Source organism: Parasteatoda tepidariorum, chromosome 9 (assembly GCF_043381705.1).
Source record: "Parasteatoda tepidariorum isolate YZ-2023 chromosome 9, CAS_Ptep_4.0, whole genome shotgun sequence".
Taxonomy (NCBI): Eukaryota; Metazoa; Arthropoda; class Arachnida; order Araneae; family Theridiidae; genus Parasteatoda; species Parasteatoda tepidariorum.
This window is the reverse complement of record NC_092212.1, coordinates 84,043,272-84,059,313: the sequence shown is the minus strand read 5'-3', so window position 1 is coordinate 84,059,313 and position 16,042 is coordinate 84,043,272. Positions and strand designations below refer to the sequence as shown.

General features: G+C 31.0%; 1 protein-coding gene across 2 annotated transcripts in view; it reads left to right on the top strand.

Annotated features, from left to right (window-relative positions):
- Positions 1 to 16,042, top strand: part of LOC107443004 (septin-9) — a 73,928-nt gene that overhangs the window by 12,202 nt on the left and 45,684 nt on the right. For both annotated transcript variants that reach the window (XM_071184832.1, XM_071184831.1), the window contains exon 2: positions 14,654 to 14,690. In XM_071184832.1, the coding sequence (XP_071040933.1) occupies positions 14,654 to 14,690 (37 nt within the window). The remainder of the gene's footprint in view (positions 1 to 14,653; positions 14,691 to 16,042) is intronic.

The window sequence follows — 16,042 nt, the reverse complement described above, 5'->3', positions numbered from 1 at the left end:
CTTTCAAACTTTTCGAAAATTTGCTGATTGCGGCTACTCCCTATAATTTGAAAGTTAAGAATTCAAATATCTAAAACATATATGTTTATTCAGCAAGTATGTTTTTGTGTCTGATTTCGTAACTTGTTTAATAATTAGCACTAAATTAGCATGCTTGAGGTCACCCGCAGAAACCGATAAAATTAACTCTTAGTACGTAAAAATCCGATTATTAAAACCGAAATTATTCAGGGCAATATTTTTTTTGCTCACTTTTTTAAAAATTTTATTTGTTTATTTATTTATTTATTTATTTATTTATTTGAGCAGCGCAGCAAAATAAAATGTAATGTAAAGCAAAAGAATTGTGAAAAAAATCCGATTAAACTGCAATAACTTTGGAACAAATTAGAATTTCTAATTAGTCTTACCCTGAATAGATTTTAAGTACAATCAAAGTGTTTCGAACTCTTTGTATTGGTATATCCTCTACACTTGCATATTCCAATCAAGGTTTATTACTTTTTTATAGTAATTCTTGTCAGTTTCAAATGTTTTATCCCGGATAATTATGCAAGGAATTTTTATTTAGCCACAATGTTTTATTATTCGGACGAATTTTGAGTGACTTTTTAAAAAAAAAACAATAAAAAACAAACAAACATGAATGTCGTTTCTTCTCATAAGAGCCCGTGAGATATTACCTGATTCAAAACTTCATTCGCTTCAAAAAATACAAATATGAAGCAGCAGTCAACATGTTTCTAGATCAGTGGTTACCAACTGGTGGCCCGCGGGCCGCATCCAGCCCTCGAAGCCTTTTTTTGTGACCCGCGAACTATAATATATTAGTTGTCATTTTTTTACGAAAAATTTTCGTAAAAAATCTATATGGGTTTAAAATGCTTTTCTTTCTTTAAAAAAAACCCTAATTTCTTCATTTTTGTGACCCTACCAACGGTGCAAAAGAATTTATTTCTCAAGTTTTGGATCCAAGAAATTATTTATTCAATAAAAATAATCGTGTGTGTTGCTCTTTTCTATTTCGTTTTTTTTTTTTTTTTTTTTTTTTTTTTTTTTTTGTGAATATAATTTAGCATGTGCATATCAAATATTTTCACGAAGAAATTCTCCGATTTAACTTTTTGAAACCACTTATTTTTGGACGAAATTATTTACATTTGTAAATTTTGTAGCCAGAATTTTTTAATATGCAATGAAATATTTTTAAAAACCCACTTCTTATTTTAATTTGTAATTCAATACTTTTGTTTTGCACAACTTGATAAAAATCTGACAGTAATATTTAATGTTCCTTCAATCATAAAATAGTCCTATACAAAATTTTGATAAAATTGCGGCCCTCCATTTGACTGGTGTTTTCAATTGCGGCCCCCGGCCTCATTGAGTTGGAAACCCCTGGTCTACAAGTTTCAAGCTCTTGAAATATTGGCGTCCATCTTTAAGAGTTGCCAGATCCATTAGATATATATATTTTTTTCAGTATTGAACTCATAAGTTCTGAAATAAAACTATAAAACTCTTTCTGGGAAGTCGTAAATTATTTTATTAAAACTTCTAGAATATTAGAGACAACTTTCTCACGATGTTTATTTCTCGACAAGAAAGAGCAATAAGAAGCAGAAGTTGGCGCCAGCTTTCGTCCGTCATCATATCTTCCGTTTTAATCAATTCTTCTTATGATGGATTCCCTCTTAGAAGTGTTTTTGAAAGTTTCCAAGATAAACGAAAGATGTGAGAGTGAATTTTTTTCAGTTGTCGTTCGCGAACTCGTTTCAATTATCACTTGTACGAACTTGACACGATTATATTAAGTGTGTCACTCGTTATTAGAATTTTATTTTTCAAAAAAAGTTTTTCTCTTCGAATTGAAAGTTGCCTCTTTCTGCTGGTCGTTCATAAAACATGGTGCGTAGCGTTTTTTAAAAGTGCTTAAAGGTGCTTTTTTTCATTGGGTGTTTTTAAAAAGTGCTTAATTTTCCCTTTTACAAAATGAGATTTTTCCTTTACCATGCTCATTTTCGCAACGAATAATGCAAAAAGACACAGTTCACATTGTTCTGTTCAACGTTTTCAAAATTAATTCAATCCCAATCTATTTCGGCGTATTGTTAGTCCGTAGCGTATGAAAACGCCATTCGTTTTCATGATTCAAAATTTCATGATTTTTGACAATTGTCAAAAACAATGCCAAGAGATGTTCTTTTTTTCTTCTTTCGACATGACTGTTAAAATAAGATAAAACCGTCAATTGTCAAAAACATTCCAACACTGCCTAATTATGATATTTTTTTAAAAGTGATTAAAAATATTTTTTGAGTGATTAAAAGGTGCTTATTTTTTGTTGAATAATTTGGCTACGCACCCTGTAAAATATTGGCGATCAATTGCTCACTGTAAATGTATGACATAACATGGTGCTTATTTTCGTTTTTTTAAAGTACTTAAAGGTGCTTTTTTTCATTGGGTGTTTTTAAAAAGTGCTTAATTTTCCCTTTTCAAAAATGAGATTTTTTTTCTTCACCATGTCGATTTTCGCCACGTATTATGCGCAGTTTTCACATTGTTCTATTCAACGTTTTCACTACTCATTCAACCACAATCGATTTCGTCATACCGTTTTGTCAGAAACTAGTCACGTAAAGTCTTAGAAAATAATTTTACATTTTGTTATTGTATATGATGCTTAAAAATATTTTTTAGTATTTAAAAGGTGCTTATATTTTGTTAAAAGTTTTGGCTACGCACCCTGCATAAGAACATGTATTTCGTACCCCTTACGGTCGAAAGCTATTTATATGCACATTACTTAGTTAATCTTCATATTAACTAGGTATTTCAGGGTCAGACTTAACCTAATTGAGGCCTGGGGAAAAAACTTCTTTAGGGGAAAAAACTTCTTTGCCTCGTTAATATAGATATATTACATGAAAATTGATTAGAACCTAAAATATCTATAAAGTCCCCTCCTTCCGATGATCACTTGACATATTATTCTGTCCATTTTATTGATTTTCTAACAATTCTATATGCATCATGGCAAATCAGGGGTCTGTTTAGAGGAAATTTGGGTCCGTTTGTTTATCTTCATTAATGTTTTGTTAATCGAATAAACCTTTCCCGGGGGGGGGGGGAAGAAAGACGATGNATCGCTAATTTAGTAGCTGCAATTGCTGTTTATTTTTTGAAATTTAATTTTTTTAATTATAATTTTACAGTGTTGAGCATAATCTTGTATGTCTTAACAATTTAAAAACTCCTTGAAAAAGTTTTTTGCAATAACATGACCCTATTTGCACAAATTCACAAAAGCAGGACCCTGGTTGAAAGAATGTGACTTGACGTTTATTTTATATTCACAAATTGCGAGTAATTTTTTCGCAATTTTAAAAAAACGGACCTTTCACGAAATGTCTGGACAGACCCCTGCAAATATATTTTTCTGATTGTTAACTTTGTCACCTAGCTGCAAAAAATTCAGATTCCTTGCTGACATTAAGGCGGAATTCTTCTAAATTATTTTCGCAATTATGAGGGCACAATTAAGCCAAACAGAAGCCTGTATTTTTGTAAACATATCGAATTTTGAGATAGGTCAAAATACAGGCTTTTGATTGCCCAAATTTTTCCATTGTAATTGCGAAAATTTATCTGAATTCCGCAATTAAGCCATGGATTTACGAAGCATAGATTGTGTTCATACTATAGATTAATGAAGAAGAAGCTAACATAAAACTGATGGATTTTACACTGTATTGATATTTTATTTAAAAAAAAGTTCATTAAAGAATGAAACGTAAAATAAACATTCAATTATCAATGTTTTTTAAGGTTCACTGGCAATGCCCGGTATACCCTAAATCAATGTTTTTTTAAGGTCAAGTATCACTGCTCAATATGCATTTAACCGGTATTTCGAACACTGATGTTTCTCCTAATCTATCCTCAACAGATATTAAAATATCGAATAAATATATAATAATATCAAGGAATAAATTAATATCAAATCGGATATAACAAATATTTGGGACATTCACCAAAGCGACTATGTGATTGCTGATATTCACCGGTAAAAGTCGACATTCTCTTGATTTTCTTAGGCAATTCACGGTAACACTGACACTACTTTATCGCACTTCTTGTGAAGACTGACAATCCTTTTTCAATGGCTATTTACAGAACAAAATGATGATTTCAAATATGATAAGCGGTGGTCGAAAGTAGCTCACTTCAAATAGTGAAATTACTATAGTCGCTACTTTTTTTTCGTAGTTAGTAGTGGCGTGAGCTACTTTTTCAACAAAAAAACAAAAACAAAAAAAAGCAGTGTAGTGAGTTGTAACAAAACAGCAGCAGTTTGTAGCGATTCCTAGAAACTACTTTTGACGATAGTTCAGTAAAGAAACACGGTTCTAACGCAACTAATTTTTCGATGAGTAGGGGAGAGTGGAGTCAATTGTAACATTTTTTACTTAACTATTTTTAACTAACAAGAAATCCAATATATTAATAGTATTAATTGACAGACGAGTAAAGTAGACTATCCTCTACTAGAAAAAAAATACATTATTTTAAATGTTATTATATTAGTTATTAACAATTTTTGACAGTCGTGCACTTGTTACAATTGTCCCCACTTACGGGGTCAATTGTAACAGTTCATAAATTCAACTAAAACATAGTTAATTATACATATAAATTTTGCTTCAATATATTTTTTTATTGATCAAAATAGTAGTGATATTTTAGGAGTAAAAATAATAATGAGCAGAGACCTAAGGTGTTAAATTTTTAACTTTAGGGGGTTAAAGTTTTTTAATTTATGCTGTGAAAGGTGACAAATAAAATAATGCGCATGCAACGTAATATAAATGATATAGGAAACTATTGGTGGTTCTTAGAGAGTTAAGTAATAGTTTGTAAACATAAGATTATTTATCTTTATCTGTTACAATCGTCCCCAAGACGCCATTTCAGCTTCATTTGTTAAAAACAATGCTTGTTAATTAACAAAACTAATTTTTTTTATTGAAATGTTAATAAAGGTGTCCACTTACATATTCGGTTAATAATTTTTATTTGTTTAAACAAAATTACTTTGTTACAATGTAATATTCTAATACCAAAAAATGTACTTACGTAGTGTGAAAACATCTTTTGTGATGTGACTCTTTCAAAAGTACATAAAAATGGTTGCCAGCAGGGGGTACATGTAGATTTATTAAATACACCTTGTGCGCCACCTAGGAACCAAATCTAGAACCCGAAACGCGAAATGTTTGCTCTGTTACAATCGTACCCTGTTACAATTGACCCCACTCTCCCCTACAAATCTTCGCGGTTTCGTCAGTGGATGCAATGAAAATAGCCGTGGCTGCTGCTAAGCGTTAACAGAAATTACGTATTTAAAAATCACGTATGACTAATATTTAAAGTAGCCATTGAGAAAAGCAGATAATCAATCTCTCAGGTCACACTTTAACATGCGAGTGCACACTTTTGAAACATTCATGTAATTTCCAAAGAAGGAAACTTATTTTCGATGTACTTTATTTCTTAGAGGAAATTATTAGCATTAAACAATTAAAAAATTGAAACTATTTGATAATTTCGCATTTCTTAAATTCGCTGTCGAGAAAGACAGAAAAAGTTGAAGATCAAATGTATAAATTCGGAAAAAAACTTTCTTTTGAATAACAACCTGGTTCATGAAAATTTAAATAAATATTTCTTAATTATTCCCTTACATTCAATGTAAGTTCGTCTCCTTATAGTGGTAAGTAATTACTACAACTCCAAAGTAGTTTGCAGTCACTATAAACAAAGTAGTTGTAGTTGATATACATTTGTAACAAAGTAGTTGTAGTTGATATACATTTTGTAACAAAGTAGTTGTAGTTGATATACATTTGTAACAAAGTAGTTGTAGTTGATATACATTTGTAACAAAGTAGTTGTAGTTGATATACATTTGTAACAAAGTAGTTGTAGTTGATATACATTTGTAACAAAGTAGTTGTAGTTGATNTAGTGGTTATCTTCTTAATGTTGGGAACAGGAGATATGTCGAACGGAGAAATTGCACTTGAAGTTGTCGGGGAACATTGAGGTATTTCAGCTGCCTTATCAATTGGCATAACTAGAGCCTGATGTGCTAAACTCCACTAAAAAAAAGTTGGTGTAATTATGGGCACCCTGTAAATGGGGGCCCATATTTACACCAACCCCACCTAAGAAGGATGGCCACTATCACAAGTAACCTAAAAGAGTGCGTGACTAAAGGTGTGCTCCAAAAAGTAGCTTAAGATCTCCGCTTTCCGGATATCACAGTCAAATTATTTTTAACTGAACATAAGTACATGGAAAGAAAACGATTTCACATACCTCTCAAAAGTTTGCAGTCCAGAATAAACACCAATTTACACAATAACTCACGCTGCATCTACACTACTTGAAAAAATGGTTTCAACTGCTCTGTACAATCTTATATTAGCAACTGGCGCCATATACAGTCCTTGCCGCCAGTTTTCAGTACCTCCCATAGCTACCAGGGAGGGGTGCCCATAATTACACCTGTGCCCATTTTTACACCTTCTCTTCTAATCATAATTTTCATCTCTTTTTAACTTCTTTCAGAAACTTTCCCACCTTTCGTAAATTAAAACTTCGGGTAATGGTAATTAAGTTAATTACTCTTAAAGTTAATTAAAGTTTTTTTTTTCCTTCATAAACTACGTTTTTCTTTCTTTCTGAAGATAAAGCAACACCCTTGACGCATAATTAACCCCCCCCCCACACACACACCTCTTTAAACCTAAAGATTAAGGAAATATTGTGTTTTCATTGAGCTTAAAAGTTTTTACCAGCAATGTTAAAAGATAGCTCTTTCTTTTATCAAGCTTAATCATCTTTGAAAATTCCTTCATATTGACTGATCCTTATTGGGTTGGTAATTATGTACGTGAACTGATGAGTTTTTTATATTTGAATAGTTGATGTTCGTAAATAAATAAAAGTTATATGGAAACCGAACTAGAACACCATTTTGATTAAAATATTTACATTTTGGTTTTAAAAAAATGTTTTGAGAGCTTACAAACTCAAACAACAACAAAATTACTAAATTCTTTTGCATTGATTGCTTCAGGTTTTGTTTATGCATTCCAAGGGATGTAAACAAAGTACTCTTTTTAGTAAGCAAAACCCCAATACAAAGTGTACCCTAAGTTAGTTAATTATAATCAAGGAATGAAACTGATATACACAAATACATAAAAAGACAAAATAAGTAATAAATCAAAATGGAAGAGCGCTAAAAGCAGCTAAAACCAAATGTGTCGTACTTTAATTTAGATTTTCACAAAATGTCTGGACAGACCCCTGTAAACAAAATACTCTTTTTAGTAAGCAAAACCCCAATACAAAGTGTACCCTAAGTTAGTTAATTCTAATCAAGGAATGAAACTGATATACACAAATTCATAAAAAGACAAAATAAGAAATAAATCAAAATGGAAAAGCGCTAAAATCAGCTGAAACCAAATGTGTCGTACTTTAATTTAGAAAGTCAGAAATACAATTCTAGCAGAAAACGAAGATTATTTTAAGATATAGTGTGTTAGCAAGACAGCACTTCATCAGGGGACACACTGCCTGCCAACATACAGGAGCCTTTCTGTCGTTAGTCGCTATACCAAAAACTGACTGTGCCCCATGGCCCCAGCCCAAATAATGGATAAACAAATAAGAAAAAGCAATTAGAAAAATTGAAATGTAAATGCAATCAGGGGTCTGACCAGACATTTTGTGAAAGTTCCGTTTTTGTAAAATTGTGAAAAAATTACTCTCAATTTGTGAATAGAAAATAAGCGTCAAGTCACATTCTTTCAACCAGGGTCCTGCTTTTGTGAATTTGTGCAAATAGGGTCCTGTTATTGCAAGAAACTTTTTCAGGGAAATTTTAAATTGTAAAGACATACAAGATTATGCTCAACACTGTAAAATTATAATTAAAAAAATTAAGTTTTAAAAAATAAATAGCAATTGCAGCTACTAAATTAGCGATGCAACATGCAAATATTTGATATTTAGCCTATACTTATACCCAAATTTCTTCTAAACAGACCCCTGAATATGGAAAGTTCGAATCTTGCATTTGAGTATTTACTTTTTTTAGGCAATGATTCTATCGAATTTTTGGTAGTTATTGCTATTGATTTCTCTATAGTTTTTAAATCCGATATTACTTATGCATATTATTATTATTACAATTATTTATGCATTTGAGTAACCCCTTTTTGAGGAATTCCATTCGTGTGATTTCGTCGTCGATCTTTTTCTTTTTTTTTCAACAACGGTTTTCATGATTTTTAATTATTTTTTTATTGTAATGATTATTTACAAAATGCGAGAATATCACCCATATTATCCGAATGAAAAATTATTACATGTTCAATTAAAAAAGTCATAGTTTTTTTAAAATTATTTATTAAATTAGTAATTATTAATAGTTAATTATTAACTATTAATTAAATTAGTAACATATATGATTGTTATTATTCAAAGTATCTTGCGGAAAGATATGAGTGCTAGACAGTTTTGTCGCAGATAGCTCGAAAAGATTCTGCCACGGGGGCCTGTGTTTTCACTTCAGTTCCCAAATATAATTTTAATCTTTTATTTTTCTGGCGCCCGAAGCCTTGAAAAAATACTATTGCCCAAATTTTTCCTTCTCCTTACATCTAGTGACGTGATCAGCATAAAATAAGGCCTACCTGTGATGTGAACTCTTAGGTAGGCGCCAGGTAAGATATTCGATGGACATTTATGGGGTTTTAGTGAGATACCTTTGTGAGAGTTAATCATTAGGATTCCTGTCATGCCGATCAGAGGTGAACTAGTTTAACGAGAAATGGATTTGAGCGACATAAATGTCATAAAAATATTTTCAAATTGATTTTGACAGTCTGTGTGTCTGGAATTCGAATGAAAAAGTTTGTATTGATTTTCTTCGAAATTTATAATACGTTTCTTTTCATGGAATCAGTTGTTTAGAAAAAATGTCTGCGAAAATTACTAATAAATAGAAATTTTTCATTATACACTGGTGTAAAACATGAAGAGAATTTGCAGACTTGGTCGATTATCTCTAGAACTACTGGACCGATTTTAATGAAATTTGATATGTGTACATACATTGATACAATACAAAACAAATAACCATTGTAATACGCACGCATGATCGTGCGTAACACTCGTTGGAGTCAGCTTATATTAATTTTCTTCGAAATTTATAATACGTTTCTTTTCATGGAATCAGTCGTTTAGAGAAAATGTCTGTGAAAATTACTAATAAATAACATTTTTCATTTTAGACTGGTGTAGAAAATTAGGAAAATTTGCAGACCTGGTCGATTATTTCTAGAACTACTGGGCCGATTTTAATGAAATTTGATATGTACATACATTGATACAATACGAAACAAATAACTATTATAATACGCACGCATGATCGTGAGTAACACTCGTTGGAGTCAGCTTGTATTAATTGTCTTCGAAATTTATAATACGTTTCTTTTCATGGAATCAGTCGTTTAGAGAAAATGTCTGTGAAAATTACTAATAAATAACATTTTTCATTTTAGACTGGTGTAGAAAATTAGGAAAATTTGCAGACGTGGTCGATTATTTCTAGAACTACTGGGCCGATTTTAATGAAATTTGATATGTACATACATTGATACAATACAAACCAAATAATCATTCAACAATTGTAATACACACGCATGATCGTGAGTAACACTCGTTGGAGTCGGAAGGTATGAAATCGCCACAGGACAATTCAGGACCATTGCAACGGGAAATAATAAACTGCCTTATTTCAAGTATGAAATCACGCTGCAAGGCCGATATATCTGTAAGAGGGGACCATTTTTTTTTTTGTTTGTTTATTCTGCAACCGCTGTTTCATACCTTCCGACTCCAACGAGTGTTACGCAAGATCTTGAGTGTGTATTACATTTGCTGAATGGTTATTTGTTTTGTATTGTATCAATGTATGCACATATCGAATTTCATTAAAATCGACCCGGTAGTTTTAAAAATAATCGACCAAGTCGAAAAATTCTCTTAATTTCTTATACCAGTGTATAAATGTGTAAAGGAAAAGGATTAAAATTTGAAGAAAAAAATTGTACATTAATATTTGCTTACTATTTGAAATAAAATAATATTGTTATTGGTACATGGGTTACCATTAAGGATTTTCCATAGTTTCTGGAAATATATTTCCTAGTACATTGCTTGTAATTTTGGCTTGACTAAATGCATGGTTTGTAGTTATTTCCTAGTATATTACCAAGTCCGTAATCAAGGTTAATGTATTAACAGAGCTGCCAACTCTGTTGGATTTTCCAATAAACTACTGGTTTTTGACCATTTCATATGGTCTACTATATTAATAAAAATTCTCCTTGTTTTTGTAAATTTTAGAAAATTCCCTAAACGTGCGTTAGTCTTCTTAAAAAGGAACAATCCCTATTGAAATTTTTGCACAGATTATTGATTTCCTTAAAATTTAAATAAGTATTACTAATACACAATGAAACGTGCCTCATTGATATAAATCAATTAAAAACTTTTTTGTTCTAAAATGTTCAGTTTATTTTTTTATTCAAAAATCCCTTTTTAAATTAAGTAAAAAATACATTTTAACTGTACATGAACTAATTAAATGCATGAATGAAAAAATTAATAAATTGATGAATTAAATGCCTATTACCATTCAAAATTATGAGTAAACATAATACATAACATTTGAAGTTTATTTAATGTCAATCATAACTAGAAAATATTGCAATTTTTCTATTTCGATGACTATAAATTAAGAAAAGAAAAAACAGGACTTATAAGCAAATGACCATGTTCTTATGTTTTTCGTAAAATTTCTATTCTAAATATCTCTGCTATCAGGGGTCTGTCCAGACATTTTGTGAAGGGTCCGTTTTTCGTGAAATTGTGAAAAAATTACTCACATTCTTTCAACCAGGGTCCGCTTTCATGAATTTGTGCAAATAGGGTCCGTTATTGCAAAAAAAAAATTTTCAAGGAGTTTTTAAATTGTAAAGATATACAAGATTATGCTCAACACTGTAAAATTATAATTAAAAAAATTAAATTTTAAAAAATAAACTACAATTGCTGCTTCTAAATTAGAGATATAACATACAAATATTTGGTATTTAGCCTATACTGCTGAACGCAGAATATTAATTTCGGACGAATAATGGAAGAATCGTCTGCCGAAGACAAAACTTAATTCGTTTACATCCATCTTTCTTGTTTTCTGCCCTGGAAAGGGTTTATTCGATTAACAAAATAATAATGAAGATAAACAAATTTGTGAAGGGTCCGATTAAAAGAAAAATCATTTTGTGAAGGGTCCGTTTTTAAGTTAAAATATTTTGTGAAGGGTCCGTTTTCAAGTTAAAACACTTTGTGAAGGGTCCGTTAACGGACCCAAATTTCTTCTAAACAGACCCCTGGCTATAGTTCACTACCTATGGGAAAAATATTTCTCAAAACCTTCACTTGTATACTAGAAAGAAAATAAAATGTAATATGCCAATGTTTAAATGTGAAACTGACGTTCGAAAATTCTGAAAATATTTATGCCGAAAAGAAACTATTTTGAGAAGATCTTTGAGTTATTTCTAACGACTAAATTTTAAATGTGTTGACGAAATAAATGTCTTTTATTTATACAATATTTTCTATGTCACAATATCATCTGTATTTGTTTGCTGAAATCCCTTAAGGAAATTAAAGGTATATTTGAGGTATTTTTGTGGTATCGAGTTTGTTTTGAGGTATATATATATGATGTATATTTGAGGTTGCTGAGAAAACAACCATAAAATTTATACCTCATAAAGGTTGTAATTGAGGTGTAGAAAAAATTCACTTCAAATCAACCAGATTGATAAGGTGATTTTCAAGGTATACAGGTTGTTTTTCTGGCACCTATAACAAAAGAAGTATTTATGAGGTATAAAAAAAATTTACCTTATTTCAACTTAAGGGAGTGAGGTATTTATGGAGGTGTATGTAGTCATTTTATTTATACCTAAGCTAATTTTGAGATCGTTTTAAATTCACTTCATATCAACCAAACTGAATTCTAAGGTATACAAGGTTGATACATATATACCTCTGGAGGTATATTTGAGGTTGATTTTCAGGTATTCATTTGTACCCTTTTCAACCTAACGACGTATTTAAATAACAGCCTCCTTTATACCTTTAAAAATGCCTCATTTATGCCTCAAAAATACCTCAATTTTTCCTTAAGGGATCTCTTTCTTTATAGTTTTTTTCCCTCTTTAAGTTAAATTTAGTAACTAAATTTAAATTTGTTGAACAAATCATGATTATAGAGTTAAAACTTCTCTATCTTTTTTAACTCCAAAATCATTTGAGCTAGTTACCCTAAAACTGAATCCAGGAACAATTCCAGCCTCCGATTCTTATAAATCGTTTAAAACTTCAATTTGTATTCTCTTGAAGGGACTTGATTCAAATTATTATTTTTCATTATTTTGTCTTATTTTTGTTTATTTATTTTCGGACTAGCCATTACGCATTGTTACGAAGTAAACTGCTCCCGATTCTTTTTTTCCCCACCCCATCGAAAAGATTTTTTCTTAACGGCAGGCTCTGAACTTATCGTTCTTCTCCATGGAAGATGGCAGAAGTGTTGCTTATTTTTCGTTGCCTGGTGAGCACCTAGTAACCAAAGTCACGGAGACGAGTAACATTACCTACACGCTACACTGCTACAGATACTCGTTCATAGGGTGGGCCACATTCACACACAACAGAGGACAACACAGAGAAAAACATCCATGCCCTGAGTAGGATTCGAACCCGCAACTGTTGGCTTCGCAGTCAGGCAAGCTAACCGCTCGGCCACCTGTTAGACTTACTTTAAAATATAAAGATAACACCAACAAGAGATATTAGCTTAATTTTGCTATTTAACAGGGGTGAATTAACTGGCCTACCAATTAGGTGAACCGGGTTCGAATCCCAACAATGGTTTGTCGATAGAAATTCCATATCCGGCTTGCACTAACCACAGTGCTGACGTGAAATATATTCAGTGGTAGACGGATCATGGGTTAGTCTCCTTGCCGTTAAGCTAACCGTGGGAAGTTCTCGTAGTCTTCCTCTCCATGTAACGCAAATGCGGGTTAGTTCTATCAAACCACGAAGGCAAATTTCTCCTAATACTTGATCCAGGGGTTCCCTTGTCTTCTGGATTGGTTTCAAAATTACTAGTCTACGGAGTTGAACATTAGTAGTCGTAAACCCTAAAATTGGGTCGGCTGTTCAACGACGGTTATAAAATAAAATAAAATAACAGCGTTCCTAAAAGCATTTCCTTCACCGCCCGTTGTGAGCCAGAGAGTTCATTTAGGTTAAGATTCCACAATTTTGAGACTGATGGCAGGTTTGTGGCAATGTAGTCAGTATCGTGTACAAGTCGCCTGTACTTCTCAGTCAAGCTCTANTATATAAATTAATTAAAGTAATGAAATTGTGGTTTTTAAGTTTTAGGGGTGTATAAAAAATGGGGGGCGCTGAAAAATAATTGATTTTCAAAGGGGGCGGTAAAAGAAATAAGTTTGATAATCACTGCTTTAAACCATCGAATGCGGTCCCCAAATAGTTTAGAAAGTCGTGTAAATATTCTAATAAGGAAATTAGAAATTACTTTTTATTAGCTTTCGTAATAAAACAAAAAATATTCGAAACTCGAGTTTCGTAACAATTGTTACGAAACTCGAGTTTCGAATTTTGCAAACTCATCTGGCTTATTTTATTATTATGCAAGCTTATTTAACTTATTTTATTATTGTGCAAGCTTATTTGGAAACTTCAAACTTTACGGTTAATATAAACTTGTTAAAACGCATCTTAAAGCTATCTGAAACCATGTGTCTATTTCGTTTATTATAATTTCGCCTTGGACGTACTTGTAGCATAAATGATCAGCAGTGTAAATCGGAATAAGAAAAGTTTAATTACGAACCAATGCGCAAATTCATCAGGAAAATTGCGTGTCACTAAAATCAGTCGTTTTATATAAATCGTAATTCAGCAGCTATATAAAGCAAAGGAGGAAAATGCTTCTTTGTTTGTGTGCATAAACTAGGGCTAATACGTTTACAAAATATCTTATCTGAAATTATAGTTAGATACAGGAATGACAGATTTATCATGGAATACGTCTTCACAACCATAATTAAGATACTAAATTGATTGCTGCCATATAGTAAAAAGATATAAACACTGATATAAATTGCTTCCTATAAACATCCCTTACGAAAGTTATAGAGTACATGAAAATCGCTTTTTTTTTCATTAAAAATAAATAATCACCGTTGCTGATGGTGATTGATTTTAATTTGACCGATTATAAATCGTTTTAAATCCTATCTCTTCTTAAATTCTTGGTGAAATTGTAATAATTTTTGCACCGCGTGTAATTATTTGGAAAAATATTTTGCTAAAAATTTATTGCATTTCATGTCAGATTATGAACAAATTATTTAGTTTATAACTGATTTGAGTGGGTTTTTTTTTCTTTCAGGATCACCATGTGGTGTTACCGGAAGAAGTTGAAGATGGTAAGATCTAATTTACGCATTTTGAATTATTGTATAGAACAAGTCTTTATGTATACTGTCACCAAAAAAAAAAATAATAATAATATTTTTTGCAGTGACAACAAAAATCAGAAAATTTAAAAGCATGCCATTCTAATTTTAACGTAAACTATTTCCATTTAGATGTGCCTTAAATAAAGTACAGGACAAGAAAAAGGTCATTTTTTACAAATTTAAATCCAAAGATTTTAATTCGTTTTCCTTCATTTTTTTCCTTCCATTTTTTAAGCCCTTTCTTCAGTTTTTTCTTCATTTTTTTTATAACTTTTTCTTCATTTTTTTCTCCCTTTCTTCATTTTTTCAAAACATTTCTTCATTTTTTAAATCCTTTGTTCATTTTTTTCACTTTTTCTTCATTTTTTTAACCCCTTCTCGTTTTTTTTCTTTTTTCTTCATTTTTTTTTTACCCTTTCAACATTTTTTTTAAACCTTTCTTCATTTTTTTCTTTTTTCTTCCATTCTTTTTTACTCTTGGGTTTTATACGTTTTACGAGAAAAGCTTCGGTATGGGAGGGCGCAAAAAGAAACACAAAATTATAATGGACAATTACAGTCAAAATTTTTTTTAATTTTAATGCATTAAGAATCCCTCAAAACTCCCAGAAAACATTTTATTACTTTTCTAAGAAGGCTATTTATTTAGTTATTTTCAATCAAAAAACGCTTACTTTCGTTTTCGCCTGAAACGGGGAGTCACGTGATTATTCACGGACTGACGTCACACGTGTCCATCTGCCGTTCACTTACAATAGCTGTGCTGCGAAAACCAATACGTTCTTGCTTTCGTTTAAATTTTCTAATTAAATCCAACCATTTTAGATGGTCTAAAGCTATCTGTATAAAAATTTGCGCCTTAATATCGCTTAATAAAAATGTGGATTTGATATAACGTATTTTTATAATGTTAAATTTTAGTGGTACCCACAGAAACATTGTTAATATATGACGAAATTTTCTAGCTCGGAATATTTAAGATTTTTTAGTTCAATAAAAAAAGTGCATGGTATTGCTTATAAATGATGCGTTATAAAAACAAAATAACTTCGTTTTTTCATTTTTAAACTATGATCTTAATTTTAATGTGTACTTCAAGTTCATTTGGAAGATTTATTTTCATCTTAAGTGAAAGAAATGTTGGATCAATTTCTTATGTAGAATAAATAGTTTTAGATTTTAAAATGTAGGACAGCTTAAGTTATTGATAATTTTTATCTATTTATTCTAGCGTGAATTCAAAGCATGTAATTGTATTCATAGCAGTAGCCTCTTAAAAAACTTGTGATCCCAGCAAAACTTTAAATTCATATATATTG